The sequence below is a fragment of the Ailuropoda melanoleuca genome, chromosome 4 (genome assembly GCF_002007445.2).
Source record: "Ailuropoda melanoleuca isolate Jingjing chromosome 4, ASM200744v2, whole genome shotgun sequence".
NCBI classification, from domain to species: Eukaryota; Metazoa; Chordata; class Mammalia; order Carnivora; family Ursidae; genus Ailuropoda; species Ailuropoda melanoleuca.
This window is the reverse complement of record NC_048221.1, coordinates 118970949-118987320: the sequence shown is the minus strand read 5'-3', so window position 1 is coordinate 118987320 and position 16372 is coordinate 118970949. Positions and strand designations below refer to the sequence as shown.

The 16372-nt window shown below is 34.9% G+C and overlaps 1 protein-coding gene across 15 annotated transcripts in view; it reads left to right on the top strand.

Moving 5' to 3' along the window:
- Positions 1 to 16372, top strand: part of BIRC6 (baculoviral IAP repeat containing 6) — a 235638-nt gene that overhangs the window by 44338 nt on the left and 174928 nt on the right. For all 15 annotated transcript variants that reach the window (XR_004625038.1, XM_034659673.1, XM_019803711.2 and 12 more), the window contains exons 7-10: positions 1067 to 1289; positions 1368 to 1528; positions 6525 to 6583; positions 11301 to 12695. Coding sequence is in view for 14 of the 15 variants with exons in the window: in XM_034659673.1 (XP_034515564.1) it covers positions 1067 to 1289; positions 1368 to 1528; positions 6525 to 6583; positions 11301 to 12695 (1838 nt within the window). In the remaining variant the exon portion in view is untranslated. The remainder of the gene's footprint in view (positions 1 to 1066; positions 1290 to 1367; positions 1529 to 6524; positions 6584 to 11300; positions 12696 to 16372) is intronic.

Sequence of the window (16372 nt, the reverse complement as noted above, 5' to 3'; positions counted from 1 at the left end):
CTGTGCCACCCAGGCGCCCCTCAATATTTGAGAATTTTTAAAGTCATTATACTAGTCTTGAGAATTCCTACTGTTTTATTTTTACTAAACATGTTAGAATTTTCTAAGTAAACAAATTTAACGTTTCTTTTTGCTCATTAAGCATTTATGTGAAAGAAATAATGCACAGTCTATGAATATTATCTTTCTATGTTTCTTTGAAAATAAATTTTGTTTAGAGTTATTTATCTGGTTTGGTCCTGTAGTGAATGTGTAAGATGTATTTCTGTGTTCTTAACATAGGTCATTTTATCCAAACTCTAGATCTTTTTGCTTTCAGATCTTTACTAAAAAGTTTTTTTGTGATACGAATGACACTGAACTGAGTTTTTACTATATGTCATTTACAGTTGTGGCCACTGATAAATATAGATATGCATATGATTGTATATAATTAATTTTAAAAATAGCTGTATTGAGATATCTTTGACATGTAAAAATTGTATATATTTAAGGTGTACAACTTGATGTTTTGGTATATGTACACACTGAAAAGACTACCACAGTCAAGCTAATTAATATATCCATCACCTCTACACAGTTACCATTTTGTGTGTGTACATGTGTTAAGATCTAATTTAAAATACATCCTGTTCTCAAACTTCAGGTATATAATACAATATTATTACCTATTGTCAGTATGCTGTACATGGTTTATGGGGAATTTTAAACCGAAACAAAGTAATTACTTATTTACAGTTGTAGGAAACAGTGTGAGGAAATACCAGACTTTACACAATTTTATAAGTATGAATATAGTATAAATTATATTATAGCATTTCTGTTTTGTCAGCGACTGATTTTATGTGTAATACGTTAAAGGGAATAAAATCTGCTATAGTGAGTGGTTGAATATGTTAGAGTGATCTTGGTAAGATTGAATGATGTGGCATTTGAGTCTTTTTAATAAAGCGTACTTTAATTGTTTTTTAAAAAAAGAAAAGATGATCCTGGAGTTCTTTTTTAAATCTACAGACTTAACAGCTTTGTCCTTAAGTAAACTTTTCCTTCCTTAATCTGTGTAAAGGTCTGAACATGAGAGACACTCCCCAAACTGCCCGTTTGTGAAAGGTGAGCACACACAGAATGTGCCGTTGTCCGTCACTCTTGCGACAAGTCCTGCACAGTTTCCCTGTACCGATGGAACTGACAGAATAGCTTGCTTTGGGTCGGGAAGCTGCCCTCATTTTCTAGCTGCTGCAACAAAACGAGGAAAGATCTGCATATGGGATGTTTCCAAACTTATGAAGGTATGTTTTAATTTTGAAGTAACAAATTAGTAATTGAGAAAAAAGTCAGTCTTAAACCTTGGCTTTTCATTCATTTAGGTGCACTTGAAGTTTGAAATTAATGCATATGACCCAGCAATTGTACAACAGCTTATTCTTTCGGGAGAACCAAGCTCGGCAGTTGAATCAAGAAGACCAACTTTAGCGTGGCTGGAAGACTCCTCCAGCTGCTCGGACATACCAAAATTGGAAGGAGATAGGTATGTGAATTTTTTTAGTGGATTTATAAAAGTTACATATTGTCCTAAATTTTATATTCTCTTAATTCCAATTAAAGGGGCAGAAAAAATTAGTAGGTCAAGAGAGTAGAGAACAAACGTTTAGTTATAAAGTCTGGAAGAGCTGTGATACTTGAGAAAAATTTTCATTCAGAAATGCCATCATCTATAAAATTTATTTTCTGTCTCAGTCTATGCCAATTGGAAATAATTGCTGCACTGAAAAATAAAGTCTAAATAATGAAACAAAATCCTTCGATTAAACTTGTTATTTTACATTCTTCTAAATCTTTTCCTAGTGCAGTTGAACCAAATGATTTTGGTTCCCACTTGTTTTCATTAGCACCTCAAATTGTAGAAGTGCTAATGCATAGTGAAATCACCCATGGCTAGGCAAGATGACCTGATTATTTAAAACAGTTTATCAGTAGTCAGCATGAGTTGAGGCATGGTCATTATTGCTGTAGAGACATTTTGGTAAAATTGTTGTGTTGGGTTCACACAACAGGTTTTGTGACAGTCTTGATTTCTGTAGCTGTATTTGATCTGTGTGGGTGCAGGAGTCAAAGTATAATTTTACTTTACCCACTCGTCTCTGAAGACACTGCAGTTGTAACTCTGAACTGGGCCAGGATTATAGAGCAACATATGCAGTATTCTCAAGCAGGCAGAATGAAGGTTCCAAAAACCACTCAACTTGTTTTAAGCAGTAGAAGCTACTCCCTTTTAAGATTCTGAAGGTAGCAGTGTGAAATGGGGCCTATTTAACTATGATCAGATGTCCTGATGCTGAGTCGATCTGTCATCTCACTTGCAGGGGCTTCTTATGTTAATGATGTGTGATAGATGTTCTACCACAGTCAGTGATTTCACAATATTTTACTTCACAGTCCTTTTGGTGGCATGTACATAACGTAAAACTCTTATTAGTGCAAATTGCTTCATTAATGGCATTAATGGAAAATTCACAGTATATTAGTTGGGAAGGTTACCTCTGTCTGGTCTTTCTTGGTAATGATATGTATAAATTGTGGGTAGGTAAATGAATGTGGCTGAGCTCTGAAACAGACTGCATTAAAGCTTCATTGGCTGTTCTCAGTTATTATAAATCCCTGTGAGTAAATCCCCAGCTTGATGGAAAAGCAGGTGGCCTATTGTTTGAGTTTTGACTACATTTGTCAATAGGACTGGAAAGTAAGTGTGCTTGAGCTCTGTGATTTTCTTAGAAGTTAGTGGAAAAGGGGCGCCTGGGTGGCACAGCGGTTAGGCGTCTGCCTTCGGCTCAGGGCGTGGTCCCGGCGTTCTGGGATTGAGCCCCACATCAGGCTCCTCCGCTGTGAGCCTGCTTTTCCCTCTCCCTCTCCCCCTGCTTACGCTCGCTCTCTTTCTCTCTTTCGCACATGCGCACACGTGTGCACATACCCGCTCTCTTTCTCTCAAGTAAATAAATAAATAATTTTAAAAAAATAAAGTATGGGGGCACCTGGGCGGCGCAGTCGTTAAGCGTCTGCCTTCGGCTCAGGGCATGATCCTGGCGTTCTGGGATCGAGCCCCATGTCAGGCTTTTCCGCTGGGAGCCTGCTTCTTCCTCTCCCACTCCCCCTGCTTGTGTTCCCTCTCTCGCTGGCTGTCTCTATCTCTGTCGAATAAATAAATAAAATCTTTTAAAAAAAAAGTTAGTGGAAAATTAATAGAAGATAATGAAATTGGTATGTGCTTCTGAACACTGATTTAATTTATTTTTTTAAAGATTTATTTATTTATTTTAGAGAGAGAGAGCATGAATGGGAGGGGTAGAGGGAGAGGTAGAGAGAATCTGAGGCAGACTCTGCTGAGTGTGGAGTCCCCCCCTTCGGTCACAACCTGAGCCGAAACCAAGAGTCGGCGCTTAACCAACTGTGCCACCCAGGCGCCCCTGAACACTGATTTTATTTTATTTTATTTTATTTATTTTATTTATTTTTTTAAGATTTTATTTATTCATTCGACAGAGAGAGAGAGAGACAGCCAGCGAGAGAGGGAACACAAGCAGGGGGAGTGGGAGAGGAAGAAGCAGGCTCCCAGCGGAAAAGCCTGACGTGGGGCTCGATCCCAGAACGCCAGGATCACGCCCTGAGCCAAAGGCAGACGCTTAACGACTGAGCCACCCAGGCGCCCTGAACACTGATTTTAATTAGAACTTTTGTCTTGGAGTTTTGTAATTTGGGGGTTAAAAATTGAATCAAGACATACTTTTTAAGATTGCACACACACTTAGGTAAAATGTACATTTTCAGTAAACACCCAGTAACTCAGGTAGACAGGTATTATGTTGTGGTGTGCTGGAGTTGAGATATAAATCTCTGTGTACTTTTAAGAGGTAGTCTTTCTAGGGTAGAAGGATCCTTTTCTCTTAAGAAAGTGAAGTGAATCACACCGAAAGAGTACTCCTAAGTTGGAGTAATAGGAGGAAGCTGAAGAGGTGGAACTTCATCTCTAACCTCAGTCTCCCTCTCTGGCTCTCTCTTCCACCAGAGGTAGCAGGATTTGTGTTGCATTGGTAGTGAATATACTGAACCACACTAATACTGATTTTGTGGCACAATATATAATATATTTGTTTTGAAAAATACTGTATAAGTTTCATTAGCTCAAAGAATAATGTTAATTGAACAAATTAAAACTTAGCCAAGAAGCTTAATTGGCAGTGTAGTTTGCTTATGGATTGTTTATGATCATTTCTACTTGAAAGGCAACATTTGTCTTTGTTCATAGTTAATTCAGGGAAGAATATTTGGGAAGGAAGATTATTTGGGAACACATTTAATTTAAATGAATTAACATCTTTGTCTCATTTTGTATATTTTTCAAATTGGTAAAAATTTCCTGCATTTAACTTTGAAGTTGTTTATATAGTATTGATATATCAAAGCTAAGGTATCCATGTGATAACTAGTATCTTCAGTTTTCAAAAATAGATAATACTAACTAACCATTTAAAACTTATTCATAATGTCTTATTTATTTTGGATATTTATTACTCTGCAGAAGGTTTTGCACATGTAAAAGGCTTTAGTAAATCTAGTGTCTGTTATAAACCTAATGCATGCTTAACATAGAAAAATTGGACAATACAGAGAAGTAACTTGAAGATATGTAGAGTACCCATAATTATATCATCCAGTTATGTTAACATTTATATATATAAATTTTTTAATATGTATTTACATGTGTTTTTTTAACCCATATTTAAGAGTTTTATTAAGGTATAGTTATACATCATAAAATTCACCCTTTTGGTATATACAGTTCAATCATTGTGCTTCATTATGTAATGGTATGAGAATTTTTCTATCAAATAATTTTTTGAAAAGAGATTGTATTTTGAAAAACTTTAGAAAGAGCTTTTTATTTCATTTTGTTTTTTTGCTAGTTAAGGTGATTTTCTGGCAACCCTTTATCACGTTATTTGTAATTTCATATCAAGGCACCTTGAATTCCTTCTTTAAAATATACAACTACTTAGGGCGCTTGGGTGGCTCAGACAGTTAAGTATCCAACTCTTGATCTCAGCTCAGGTTTTGATCTCAGGGTTGTGAGTTTAAGCTCCATGTTGGGTTCTACATTGGGCGTGAAGCCTACTTAAATAAATAAAAATAAAATAAATAAAATATACAAGTACTTTATTTAACTTTTTGTCCTTATAGCTGGATAATACTTGGTTATTTTTTTAATATGAAAACCCATCCGTACATGAAACCTGTTGTGTCTTCTTGGTTTGGATTTCTTCATTCTGGATAATTTCCAAAGATTAGTATTTCCTCTTGGGATTTATTTTTCCAAGTATCTTTATTATTTCTCTGAAATCAGCCAATTAGTATTTAAATAGCTTAAGGCTAATTAGCAACTGATGTTGAACTTTTGCACATTTTTTTGTTGCTTTAAATTATAGCACAGAATTGTTTTATGGAAAATTATTTCCACTTGAAAAATTTAAGACACAGAAATTTGTCAAAAATGTCTAACTGAGCCCTGCCCCTGCCGCATATTTCAACCTTTTTTTTTTTCCTTAAACAGAGATTACTAACTTGCATTTCATTTAGAATTATCTAGGTGCCTGGTTTTTTCCGTTGTAAGTGAAATATATTGTTTCAGAAAGGGAGAGTTAATATTTTCTTTCTTTCCTTCAAAATGCATCTCTTAATTTTTTAAATTGAGGTCATCAGAATTTTAGAACTGTAGAAGTGCTGATTGTTAGAGTACAGACACAATCTCATATTGTGCTAGAGTGATCTTTCATTAAATTTTTTTCTTGTCTGCTAACAGATGAGAGTGTGGATAAAGATGGATGTGAAGAGGGAGGCTGGCAATTTCTTGACTGAGTAAAGAATAAAGGAGGGACTTCCTCTCTTAACATATAACTTCTGAGTTGTAATAGTTTCCCTGCTTGTCAAGGAGTACTTACTACCCCTTTAAAAACAAACAAACCAAACACAAAGCAAAAATGAAGTGTGTGTGTGAGAGAGAGAGTACATGTACATATACACATGTACATATACACATATTTATATAGCTCTTTTATTTGGTTTTAGGACAACTTTCTTGAATTCAGTAATAAAATAGTTATTAAAATTTTACTACCTGAAGCTTATACTTGACTTTATTAGCTGCCTCGCTCTATTATCCATTTATTTACCTGACTATTCTCAGTCACACCTTAACAGTCTTCAAATCCGTACAAATTTTATTATACATTCTTAGAGGTTTCCACATTTTGTTTCAGACAGATACTTATTTCATGATTTTAAGGTAATCCAATACCAGCATTGTCAATCAGTTATGATTTCAGACTACTTATATGTCATTTAAGCAAGTTTTAATAGTTTTATATGATACTTCTCTATGAGTTGCAGAGCGGTGGTTGTAACTTTTTTCTTTGTCTCATAATATGTATACCTTTTTTTTGAAATTCCAAATATTTTTTTACTTTGTCTTTAAGTGATGATTTACTGGAGGATTCAGACAGTGAAGAGCATTCCAGATCAGATTCTGTCACAGGTATGTTAAAAATATCAGATAACCTATTGTTTAAACCCTTTCATTTATACAGTTATAGGTAAAGCTAAATATTACTTAATTCTAAATTTCTTAGTGAATGCAAACTGTACATTTTCACTAATATACACAGAAAACTCAAATGTTAAATATTAGAGATCTTGAATCAGTATATGTAGAGTCCCATACTTATATTTTAAATGGTACATATTTGAGCCAAATAAGTTAAAGTGACAGTTTTATTTAATTTTTGTCACAGATGTCAAGGAATAGACATTAAGCTCTTCAGAATATGTTTGGTTTATTTGCATAATTTATTCTGTTGTTAAATAAAAGTAATATTGAAATTAAGGTTCTTTATTCCCAAAATAAAACAAGTAAAGAGAGAATAAATTAAGTATAAAATCATAGACATTAAGACATCAGGTAAGTGCTGCCTTACTCATTATCTTATGAAATATTAAGGTAAAGCATGTGCTTCACATTCTAATGTAGTTATATAATAGGCAAGGCTAATAGTACATCTCCGGATAGTTTTTCCATATCAGAATTCAAATTCTTGTCATTTATTATAGGCTGAATGCATTTCCCAATACATAAAAGAGTTATGTTAACATCTGTTAGAGTTTTAGGGACCGATTAAGATAAAAATATGTAAAGCATAGTACCTGGAAGTAGCCAATATTTTTAAAAAGTGTTACTAAATTGCAGCTGTTCTGTAATGTCCTATCTCAGGAACTGAGGACATATATAACTTGTTAAATCTCTGGAGGAAGAGACATGGCTTTGTATAGTACAAATGTACTATACAAAAATTAGAGTGAGTGTAGAATAGCAAGTGCTCTCTAAGTTCTAAACTGTCATGGAATTTTTTTAAAGCCCCCAAACAATGCTAGACTGATTTGGGGTTAAACCTTAGTTGTTTTTTGAAGTAATTTTTAGCAATGAAAAAAAATTTTAAAGTAGGAAAATGCCCTGAGTAATGTACGAATGTATAATTAGCTCTAGAAAAATAAAGAATAGATTCATTAAAAAAAAAATTAGTCTGTTGAAGATAATGCTTCTTTCCCATTTTGTTGTCCTTTTGCAAAAGCAGAAAAGGGCTACAATTGCATTTTCTTAATCTGGGAAAGAATAATAAACTGGTCACAGGTTACCTGGAGACCTGGTTAGAGCTTGAATTCTGCTAATTCACTCTTTGTCCAGTCACTCATACTCTCTGGGCCTCAGTTTTTCCTTTGTAAAGTGAAGTGTTTGAACTAAATGTTCCTTTTTCTGCTCTTAAAGTTTTTGATTCTAACCATAACCTTTCCTTTGTATGCTGTAGCTTTGCTCTTTTCTCTGGGTCCAATGATCTCAGTAGGTATTTTTGTTATTATAGTATCTATCTTTGGCCTATTTCTTTATCCCTTTTCTACTTCTGCCTTTTTCATCTATGCCTCGTTGCTTTTTCACACTTCCTTTAGATACTGTAGTCCTGTTTATCTTACTTCTAGTATCTAGAAAGTCACCATGTATGTTTGTTGGCTTTTTCTGTGATACCTCATTTAAGGTTGGGGTTGTTGTCCTTACGTAGTATTAAAAGGTAGCTATGGAAAGAGAAAAAAAAATCCTTCTGGTTCAAAATTTTTAATTCCCTCCTTTTAGGATTTGTAAGTTCATTTGTAGTAAAATATGTATATTAGTCAGCCTCACTCAGGGTTTCGCTTTCCACAGTTTCAGTTACCTTTGGTCATCTGTTATCCTGAGTAGATGACCTTCTGGCATATGGTCAGAAGGTCAGTAGTAGCATAACGGTAGGACACATTGCCTATGTCTTTTACCTCAGTTCATCTCATCACATCGGCATTTTATCTTACATTATCACAAGAAGAGTGAATATAGTATAGTAGGATATTTTGGGAGAGGAAACACATTGACATAACTTTTATTACAGTATATTATTATAATTCTGTTTTATTACTAGATATTGCTGTTAATCTCTTACTGTGCCTGATTTGTAAGTTAAACTTTATCATATGTATGTATACAAATAAAACATAGTACATACAGAGTTTTGTACTGTCTACAGTTTCAGGTGTCCACTGGGGTTTTTGGAATGTATCCCCTGCCTATAAAGGGGGAAACGACTCTATCTTCTAGGTTAATTCTGTTATATTGATAGTTTATTGGCGAGTTTATGAAGGCTCATGATATGAATGGGAGATGTGTTGTCTTCCTGAAGTATCTAAAATAAGTCATAGATGCTATTTCAAAATTTACATTTACCAACTCTGGGAGATTCCCATCAAAGTGAATGGTACAGTCTGAAGAATTATGGAATGTATTTCTTACCTAAGAGACTTTTACCTGTTTTTCATTTGAAGGTTATGGCTTTTGAAAGTATCTAGATGATGTCATAGAGACCAGTTTGGCTTTGGGGCCAGATAACCGAATTAAGGATACATTTACTTCTTGTGAAGAGTGGGAAGAGTGTTTGACAGGAGATTGAAGGAGGGTTCAAATTGAAATTTCTTAGTTTTAAAAAAGTGCTTAGGTAAAACCTAGTTGCTTACCTCAGGAAGTTTGGCTGATAGAACGGTTGGTTGACACTACCTAAGTAAGCAGAAAAGAGAAGGGTTTCCCAAAATGATTATCTGGAGAATATCGTATTGCAGTCTCTCTCTCTCTCTCTTTTTTTTTTTTTTTTAAAGATTTTATTTATTTATTCGACAGAGATAGAGACAGCCAGCGAGAGAGGGAACACAAGCAGGGGGAGTGGGAGAGGAAGAAGCAGGCTCACAGCAGAGGAGCCTGATGTGGGGCTCGATCCCATAACACCGGGATCACGCCCTGAGCCGAAGGCAGACGCTTAACCGCTGTGCCACCCAGGCGCCCCTGTATTGCAGTCTCTTTGTAGCTATATTATATAAAAACTTGTTTTATAGTTCAGTAGGTTTGAGAAATTCTCCGATAACAGATTTCCTTACTGCAGTATTTGACAGTTGTCATTGTGCTTTGTCAGTCTTCTGAAGTAGAATGTACAGCATCGGATGTTTCTTAGATGTTACTTAAATTGTTGGAAAGAAGCAGAGTAATATTGCCACTTGTCATGCTGCCCTTCTTAATGAATAGTCCCACCTTCTATGCCATTTAATTTGAATATTTTTAAATGTATGTTAATATATGTAATTTGTGGTTATTTTGTTTTTATCTTTCTCTGTATCATAAACTATCTTTTTAGTTCTGACCATAACCTAAAAAAAATCATTTATTTAAGTTTCAGTTTAGTCCAGTAAATAGTTGACATCCTCAAGATTTATTACAGTGTACTACATGCTATCAAAATCTTACTGTCACCTTTTAATTTCAAATCTAAATTAGTAGAGTTAATACAGATAACTAATGCATGGTAGTATGGACAGACTGCGTGTGAATGTAACCAAATGAGTGGTCGCGTAAATGAACAGCTTCATTAGGACAATTAAACTGTTGAGTGTGTAATTACAATTTTCTTCCATTTAACTAGAAATGGTGTCAGATTTAGGTCATAATAGCAACGTTATATGAAGTGAGAAGATTATCCCCAGAAAACAGGAAATTCGAGATAAAGCTGTCATTGAGCATTTTAAAGAAATCCTTAAGAAACAGTTAGCAGAAATGGTGTGAGCAGAACTTTCGGTATATGTTAAGTGTATGATGTTCCATGAATCTCATTTGCACATTACTTGGGCAGCTTTCAAACTTTCATGGAGTTGTTGAGTTATTTTATACTTATTTCGTTTACTCTTCTGTATTTTTCTTATCTAAAATCATAAAGCCAATTCCAGTGTGTTTTTTTTTCCTCATAAGATCTAGACTTACACATTATTGTTGCTAATGTTGCTGACTGATAGTATTTTTGCTATTGAGAAAGAAACAAAATGATTCAGACTTTCAGTTCAATATTAAGAGATTATACCTGGTTTAGGGGTTAAGTGACATGTGTTACAAGGTTTTGTGTAGACAGACATGGCATGTTTGGAGGTTTGAGACTGAGAAATGACTTTTGTACTCTTTGTAAGAGGACAACACACAATGGACAAAGGATCATTAAGGGATATTGTAGTTGACTTTAAGTGAGCCATAAATTAGCAGAAGACACTTTATGCTTCACTTTAAAATGGCAAATTTTGGATTTTTTCCTTCCTAGTTATAATTTTTTTCTAAGCTGAAGTTAGAATTGCATTGTATACTATGATAATCAACTGATAATTAGCATGGTGGGGTGGGAGGGAGGAGAGCATGCTGTGACTTCTAAATGGTGAAAGAAAGGGAACTGACACTATAATCATGTTTCATGGATTTTCTATAAAGTGTGTGACAGTTATAATGGTATTGAGTGTTTTTTGGTTTAAAATTGAAGGACAGAAATCCTATTATTTTGATACTAATAATGTCTTCATTCTTTAACCGTACTCGTAAATTAAAAAGGGTGGGGGAGGGTTGCTTATAAATTGCCAGGAGAATATATTCTGAATTGAAAATGATTTTGACTCTCTTGAATACCTTAGTGGTTTTTCTGAATAGATTTATCTCAGATTTGATTAACTTCCCCTTAAAGTACTTTAAATTCTTCTTACGTGATTATAATGCACTGATTGGATGAGTAAGAAAAGAAAATGAACGAAAACATTGTACTAAAGATTTATGACTTACCAATCTCAGGACCAATTCTAATGAATATTGTTCCTTTTCAAAGGGCATACGTCACAGAAGGAAGGCATGGAAGTCAGCCTTGATATAACAGCACTCAGCATTCTGCAGCAGCCTGAAAAACTTCAGTGGGAGATTGTGGCCAATGTGCTTGAAGATACCGTTAAGGATCTTGAAGAACTTGGGGCAAATCCTTGCTTAACAAACTCTAAGAGTGAAAAGACAAAGGAAAAGCACCAGGAACAACACAACATTCCCTTTCCATGTTTATTAGCTGGAGGTTTATTAACTTATAAATCTCCTGCTACCTCACCCATTAGTAGTAATTCTCACAGGTCACTGGATGGTTTAAGCAGAACTCAGGGTGAAAGTATATCCGAACAAGGGTCAACTGACAATGAATCCTGCACTAACTCAGAATTAAATTCTCCTCTGGTAAGGAGGACTTTACCCATTTTGCTTCTTTATAGCATCAAGGAATCTGATGAGAAAGCAGGAAAAATATTTTCACAGATGAACAATATAATGAGCAAAAGTTTGCATGATGATGGCTTTACAGTTCCACAGATTATTGAAATGGAGCTGGATAGTCAGGAGCAGTTGTTGTTGCAGGATCCTCCGGTGACTTACATTCAGCAATTTGCAGATGCAGCAGCCAACCTTACCTCTCCAGATTCTGAGAAGTGGAACTCTGTGTTTCCCAAGCCTGGGACTTTGGTTCAGTGCTTAAGGCTGCCAAAGTTTGCAGAGGAGGAGAATCTTTGTATAGACTCCCTAACTCCTTGTGCTGATGGAATTCATTTGTTGGTAGGACTGCGGACATGCCCTGTTGAATCCTTGAGTGCAATAAATCAAGTAGAGGCCTTGAATAATTTAAATAAATTAAACTCTGCACTATGTAATAGACGGAAAGGTGAGCTGGAATCAAATCTTGCTGTAGTGAATGGTGCAAATATTAGTGTAATTCAACATGAATCACCAGCAGATGTACAAACTCCTTTGATAATTCAGCCCGAGCAGAGGAATGTTAGTGGTGGATATTTAATACTTTATAAAATGAATTATGCCACTCGGATAGTGACTTTAGAAGAGGAGCCAATAAAAATCCAACATATCAAAGACCCCCAGGACACAATTACCTCGCTCATTTTGCTTCCACCAGATATATTGGATAATCGAGAAGATGACTGTGAGGAACCTGTTGAGGAAATGCAGTTAACCTCAAAGAATGGCATTGAAAGAGAAAAAAAGGCTGATATTTCTACTCTTGGACACCTGGTAATAACCACTCAGGGAGGATATGTAAAAATATTAGATCTTTCAAACTTTGAAATTTTGGCCAAAGTGGAACCTCCCAAAAAGGAGGGCACTGAGGAACAGGACACATTTGTTTCTGTCATTTACTGCTCGGGCACAGACAGGCTGTGTGCATGCACCAAAGGTAAGCTGTTGGTTTGTTTGGTTCTCCTACAGATCTTACAAAATCAGTGTATATGGCATTCATTTATATGCATACCTCGTATGAATTTTAGATCCGTATAGATGGAGAGGAATTTATTTTTTTTTTATGATGAAGCGGTGAATCTTTCTACTGTTTTAACTTTTTAAAACTTTTTTCTACTGCCCTAGGTAAGGATTCTAATTGTAAATAAGTTAATAAGTCTCTCAGAAAGTATCTTCTCTGCTTTAACCTCAAGAAAATAACCTGCTGTTGTTTCTGTGAGTCCTGACTCTGCATCTGCTCAAATTTGTGGCCTTGGGCAAGTTACTTTAAACTCAGTAAATCTTTGTTTATTTATAGACGAGGATAAGAAGGCCTGTTACCAGGCTTCTTAGAATGAAATGAAATAATGTATGTAAGAGTTTTGGCACAGAGTATATATACTGGTCATTATTTCCTCCTGAAATAAAAATATTTAGTGAATAATTTCTAGTTTCGCCAAATAAATTTTTCTTGTGTGATTTACTCTTGACCTTTGGCTAATGGTTGAATCAGCTTTGCAACATCTGAGCCCCATACAGAGTAATACATAGTGTGCATTTCCCTCGTACTTTTCTTATTATATATTTTAAGTTGGAAAGATAAAGCAGTATTTGAAAAGGATTACTGACAATATCAGGCAAAATGAATAGTCTTATTGATAGTATAGTAGGAATTTAGGGCCAGGAGATATTTGAAGCCCAGGTAACTATAACCAGTGCTTGGGAGAAGAACTGGGTGTGTGGAGAGCCATACATCTCATTTGTGGTTCTTGGGAGGAATTAACCCAAGATTTTCTCACTTTAAAAGATTGCAAGAGTTTGCCAAGAAGGGTAGTAGTGAATGTAGTGGTTCAGATTGCCTTCTTTGAAATACATCTAGTAAAATAAGGGGAAGAAAAGTCTTCAAATAACATCAAAACCAAATAGATTAATTTTAAAAACGAGCAATGCAGAATAACTTTATACTAATTAAACTTTGAATTAGAGTTGATAAAGTTTAGAAAAACCATCAGAATACTTTGTGGTGTGAAGGATAATTTGAAGTTATTGATCATGTATGTGCCAGTTCACTGTTGAGAGAGCTTTACTTCTCATAATTCGTTTAGTCATCATGCCAACTTTATGAGGTACATACTGTTATTGTCTTCATTTTACAGATAAGGAAACTGAAGGAAGGAGAGGTTAAGTAACTTGCCTAAGTCACAGAGCTAATAAATGACAGAGTCAGCATTCATACCTGGGCATCTGTCATCAGGGTGCTTAAACTACATTGTACTGCCAGAATGTAACAAAAGCATAAGACTTGTAAGGGCACCTGGGTGGCTCAGTTGATTAAGCGTCTGACTTTTGATCTCAGCTCAGGTCTTGATCTCAGGGTTGTCAGTTCAAGCCCACGCTGAGTGTGGAGCCACTTAAAAAAAAGTAATGGAGTGTACTTAAAAAAAAAGACGACGGCGACTCATACATTGAGTTTTAAAGAATCTTTTGATGTGAAAGATTTAAAAAACGAAAACAATTTCATATGCCATAGGCCATCCAGAATGGAGCTGGATTTGGAACCTGAGTGACCTAGTCCCGGGGCACATCTGTGTAAGATACTAGTATTTTCCAGAATTATAGTCAGGGTTTAATGATTTTAATTGTTTGATGAGATATGCTTTTGTGAGACAGAGGAGTAGTAGTATTTAAATAGATTAATGTATTCTTGGAGTTTGGACAATGAAGAGTTCTAGGAATCGATCTCATGTGATAGGGAATTTATCCGGATGGGTCAAAGGATAAGAAAAAGCCTGAAAAGTTAAGCACTTTGAAAATTATCTCCTAGTTCTTAAGGATTGACTGATCCGGATAGACTTGAAAAGATGAGATTAGTAATAAGAGGAAAGAAAAGTTGATGTTTTAAAATGTATATATGACAGTCCAAAAAGTAGTCGTAAAATTTTTAAAAAGGATTACAGACTCTGAATCAAAAGGACATTACATTTTCATGGCGTGTCATAAGAGTGTATTCAAATAGCATAAAACTCTTTTTCTGTTGGAGACTCATTGAGCCTTTTGATAAAAATCTACAACTAATGTTGTAAGTTAATTTCAAATAGTATTGATAATGTGCTAAAGGTAGATTTGATACAGCTATGTTTGATTAAAGTTCGGTAAAAAGATATACATACACATACATATATACATACATGTGAAATAAAAAAATAAGGTCCCTTCCGGCCACCAGCTAACAACTCCAGAAATGTGGGCCACTTTCTCCACTGCTGGCACATGGCTGAGGAATGGGGGATGGCAGCTGCTTCCTGCAGGCCACTTTCATGAAAGATCAGTAGCCTTTCCTTTTATCAAGCATCCTCTGGTCATTGTGTCTTGTTAGGTTCCAGAGTTCTAAAATAGTTGATTTCAGTCACTTTGTAGTTCAGTAGCTGACCTCTAGAACTTCCTACCTAGAACTTCCTACTCTGCCATTTGGTGTGAAATTACTGGTGCTTTTGTGTATATATTTTTTTAAATACTTTTTTTGGAGTTCTGTTCTTAGTGATTTAATCTGTCACAAACTACTTAAAATAATACTAACTTAATTCTAGTAAAATACATTTTGCTCTAATCTTTTCTCCTGCCCCTTTGTGCTACCATTGTCTTATATGTTGCATTAAGATAAGTTACAAACCCAACCAAAAAGAGTTTATTCAATCTTTGTCTTTTAAAAAGATTTTCAAAGAAATGAGATAAAATATATATTATGTTCATCTACTTTACTCATTTCATTACCTTTGTACTCATTTCTGGTACTTTGTGTGTGTGTGTGTGTGAGATAGAATTTGGTAGTGCTTTCACCTTGAAGGACTTTCTTTAGTACTTATTACAAGGCAGATCTCCTAGTAGAAAATTCTGATTATCCTGAAATATCTCTATTTCACATTCGTTTTTGAAGAATAGTACTGTATATACAATTATTGGTTGACTATCTGCACATCTCATTCAGTTGCCTTTGATCTCCATTGTTTCTGGTAAGTCTGCTGTTAATTTCCATCATTAGATCTAATGAGTCATTTTTTAACTTGTTGCATTAAGGTTTTCTCATTGACTTTTCAGCAGTTTGACTGTAACATAAGTACCTGTGAATCTCATTGTATTTATCCTACTTGAGTTCATTGAATTGATTGGATTTGCAGTGTTGTAATGTCTTTCTTCAAATTTGGGGAGTTTTTGTCCATTATATCATCAAATTTTTTTTCCTTTGCCTTTTCTGTTCTCTTTTTCTGGAATTCCCATTACGTATATGCTCTTATACTTTATCTGTCCCATAGGTCTCTGAGATTCTTTTCATTTTGAAAGATCTTTTTTTTTTTTTTTCGGATTGGTTAATTTCTTATGCTCTGTTTTTATTTTACTGATTCCTTCTACTGCCATCTCAAATCTGCTTTGAGCCTCTCTGATAAACTTTTCATTTTAGCTATTTTATGTTTCAACTCCAGAATTTCCCCTTTGTTCTTTAAAACAATTGGTTTTTTGGTGGAGATTCTTTACTTGTTAAGTCATTTCCACCATTTGTTCCTTTAATTCTCCATACCTGATTTCCTTTTATTCTATAAAAATACTTACAGTAGCTTCTTTGAAGTTCTTGTCTGCCAA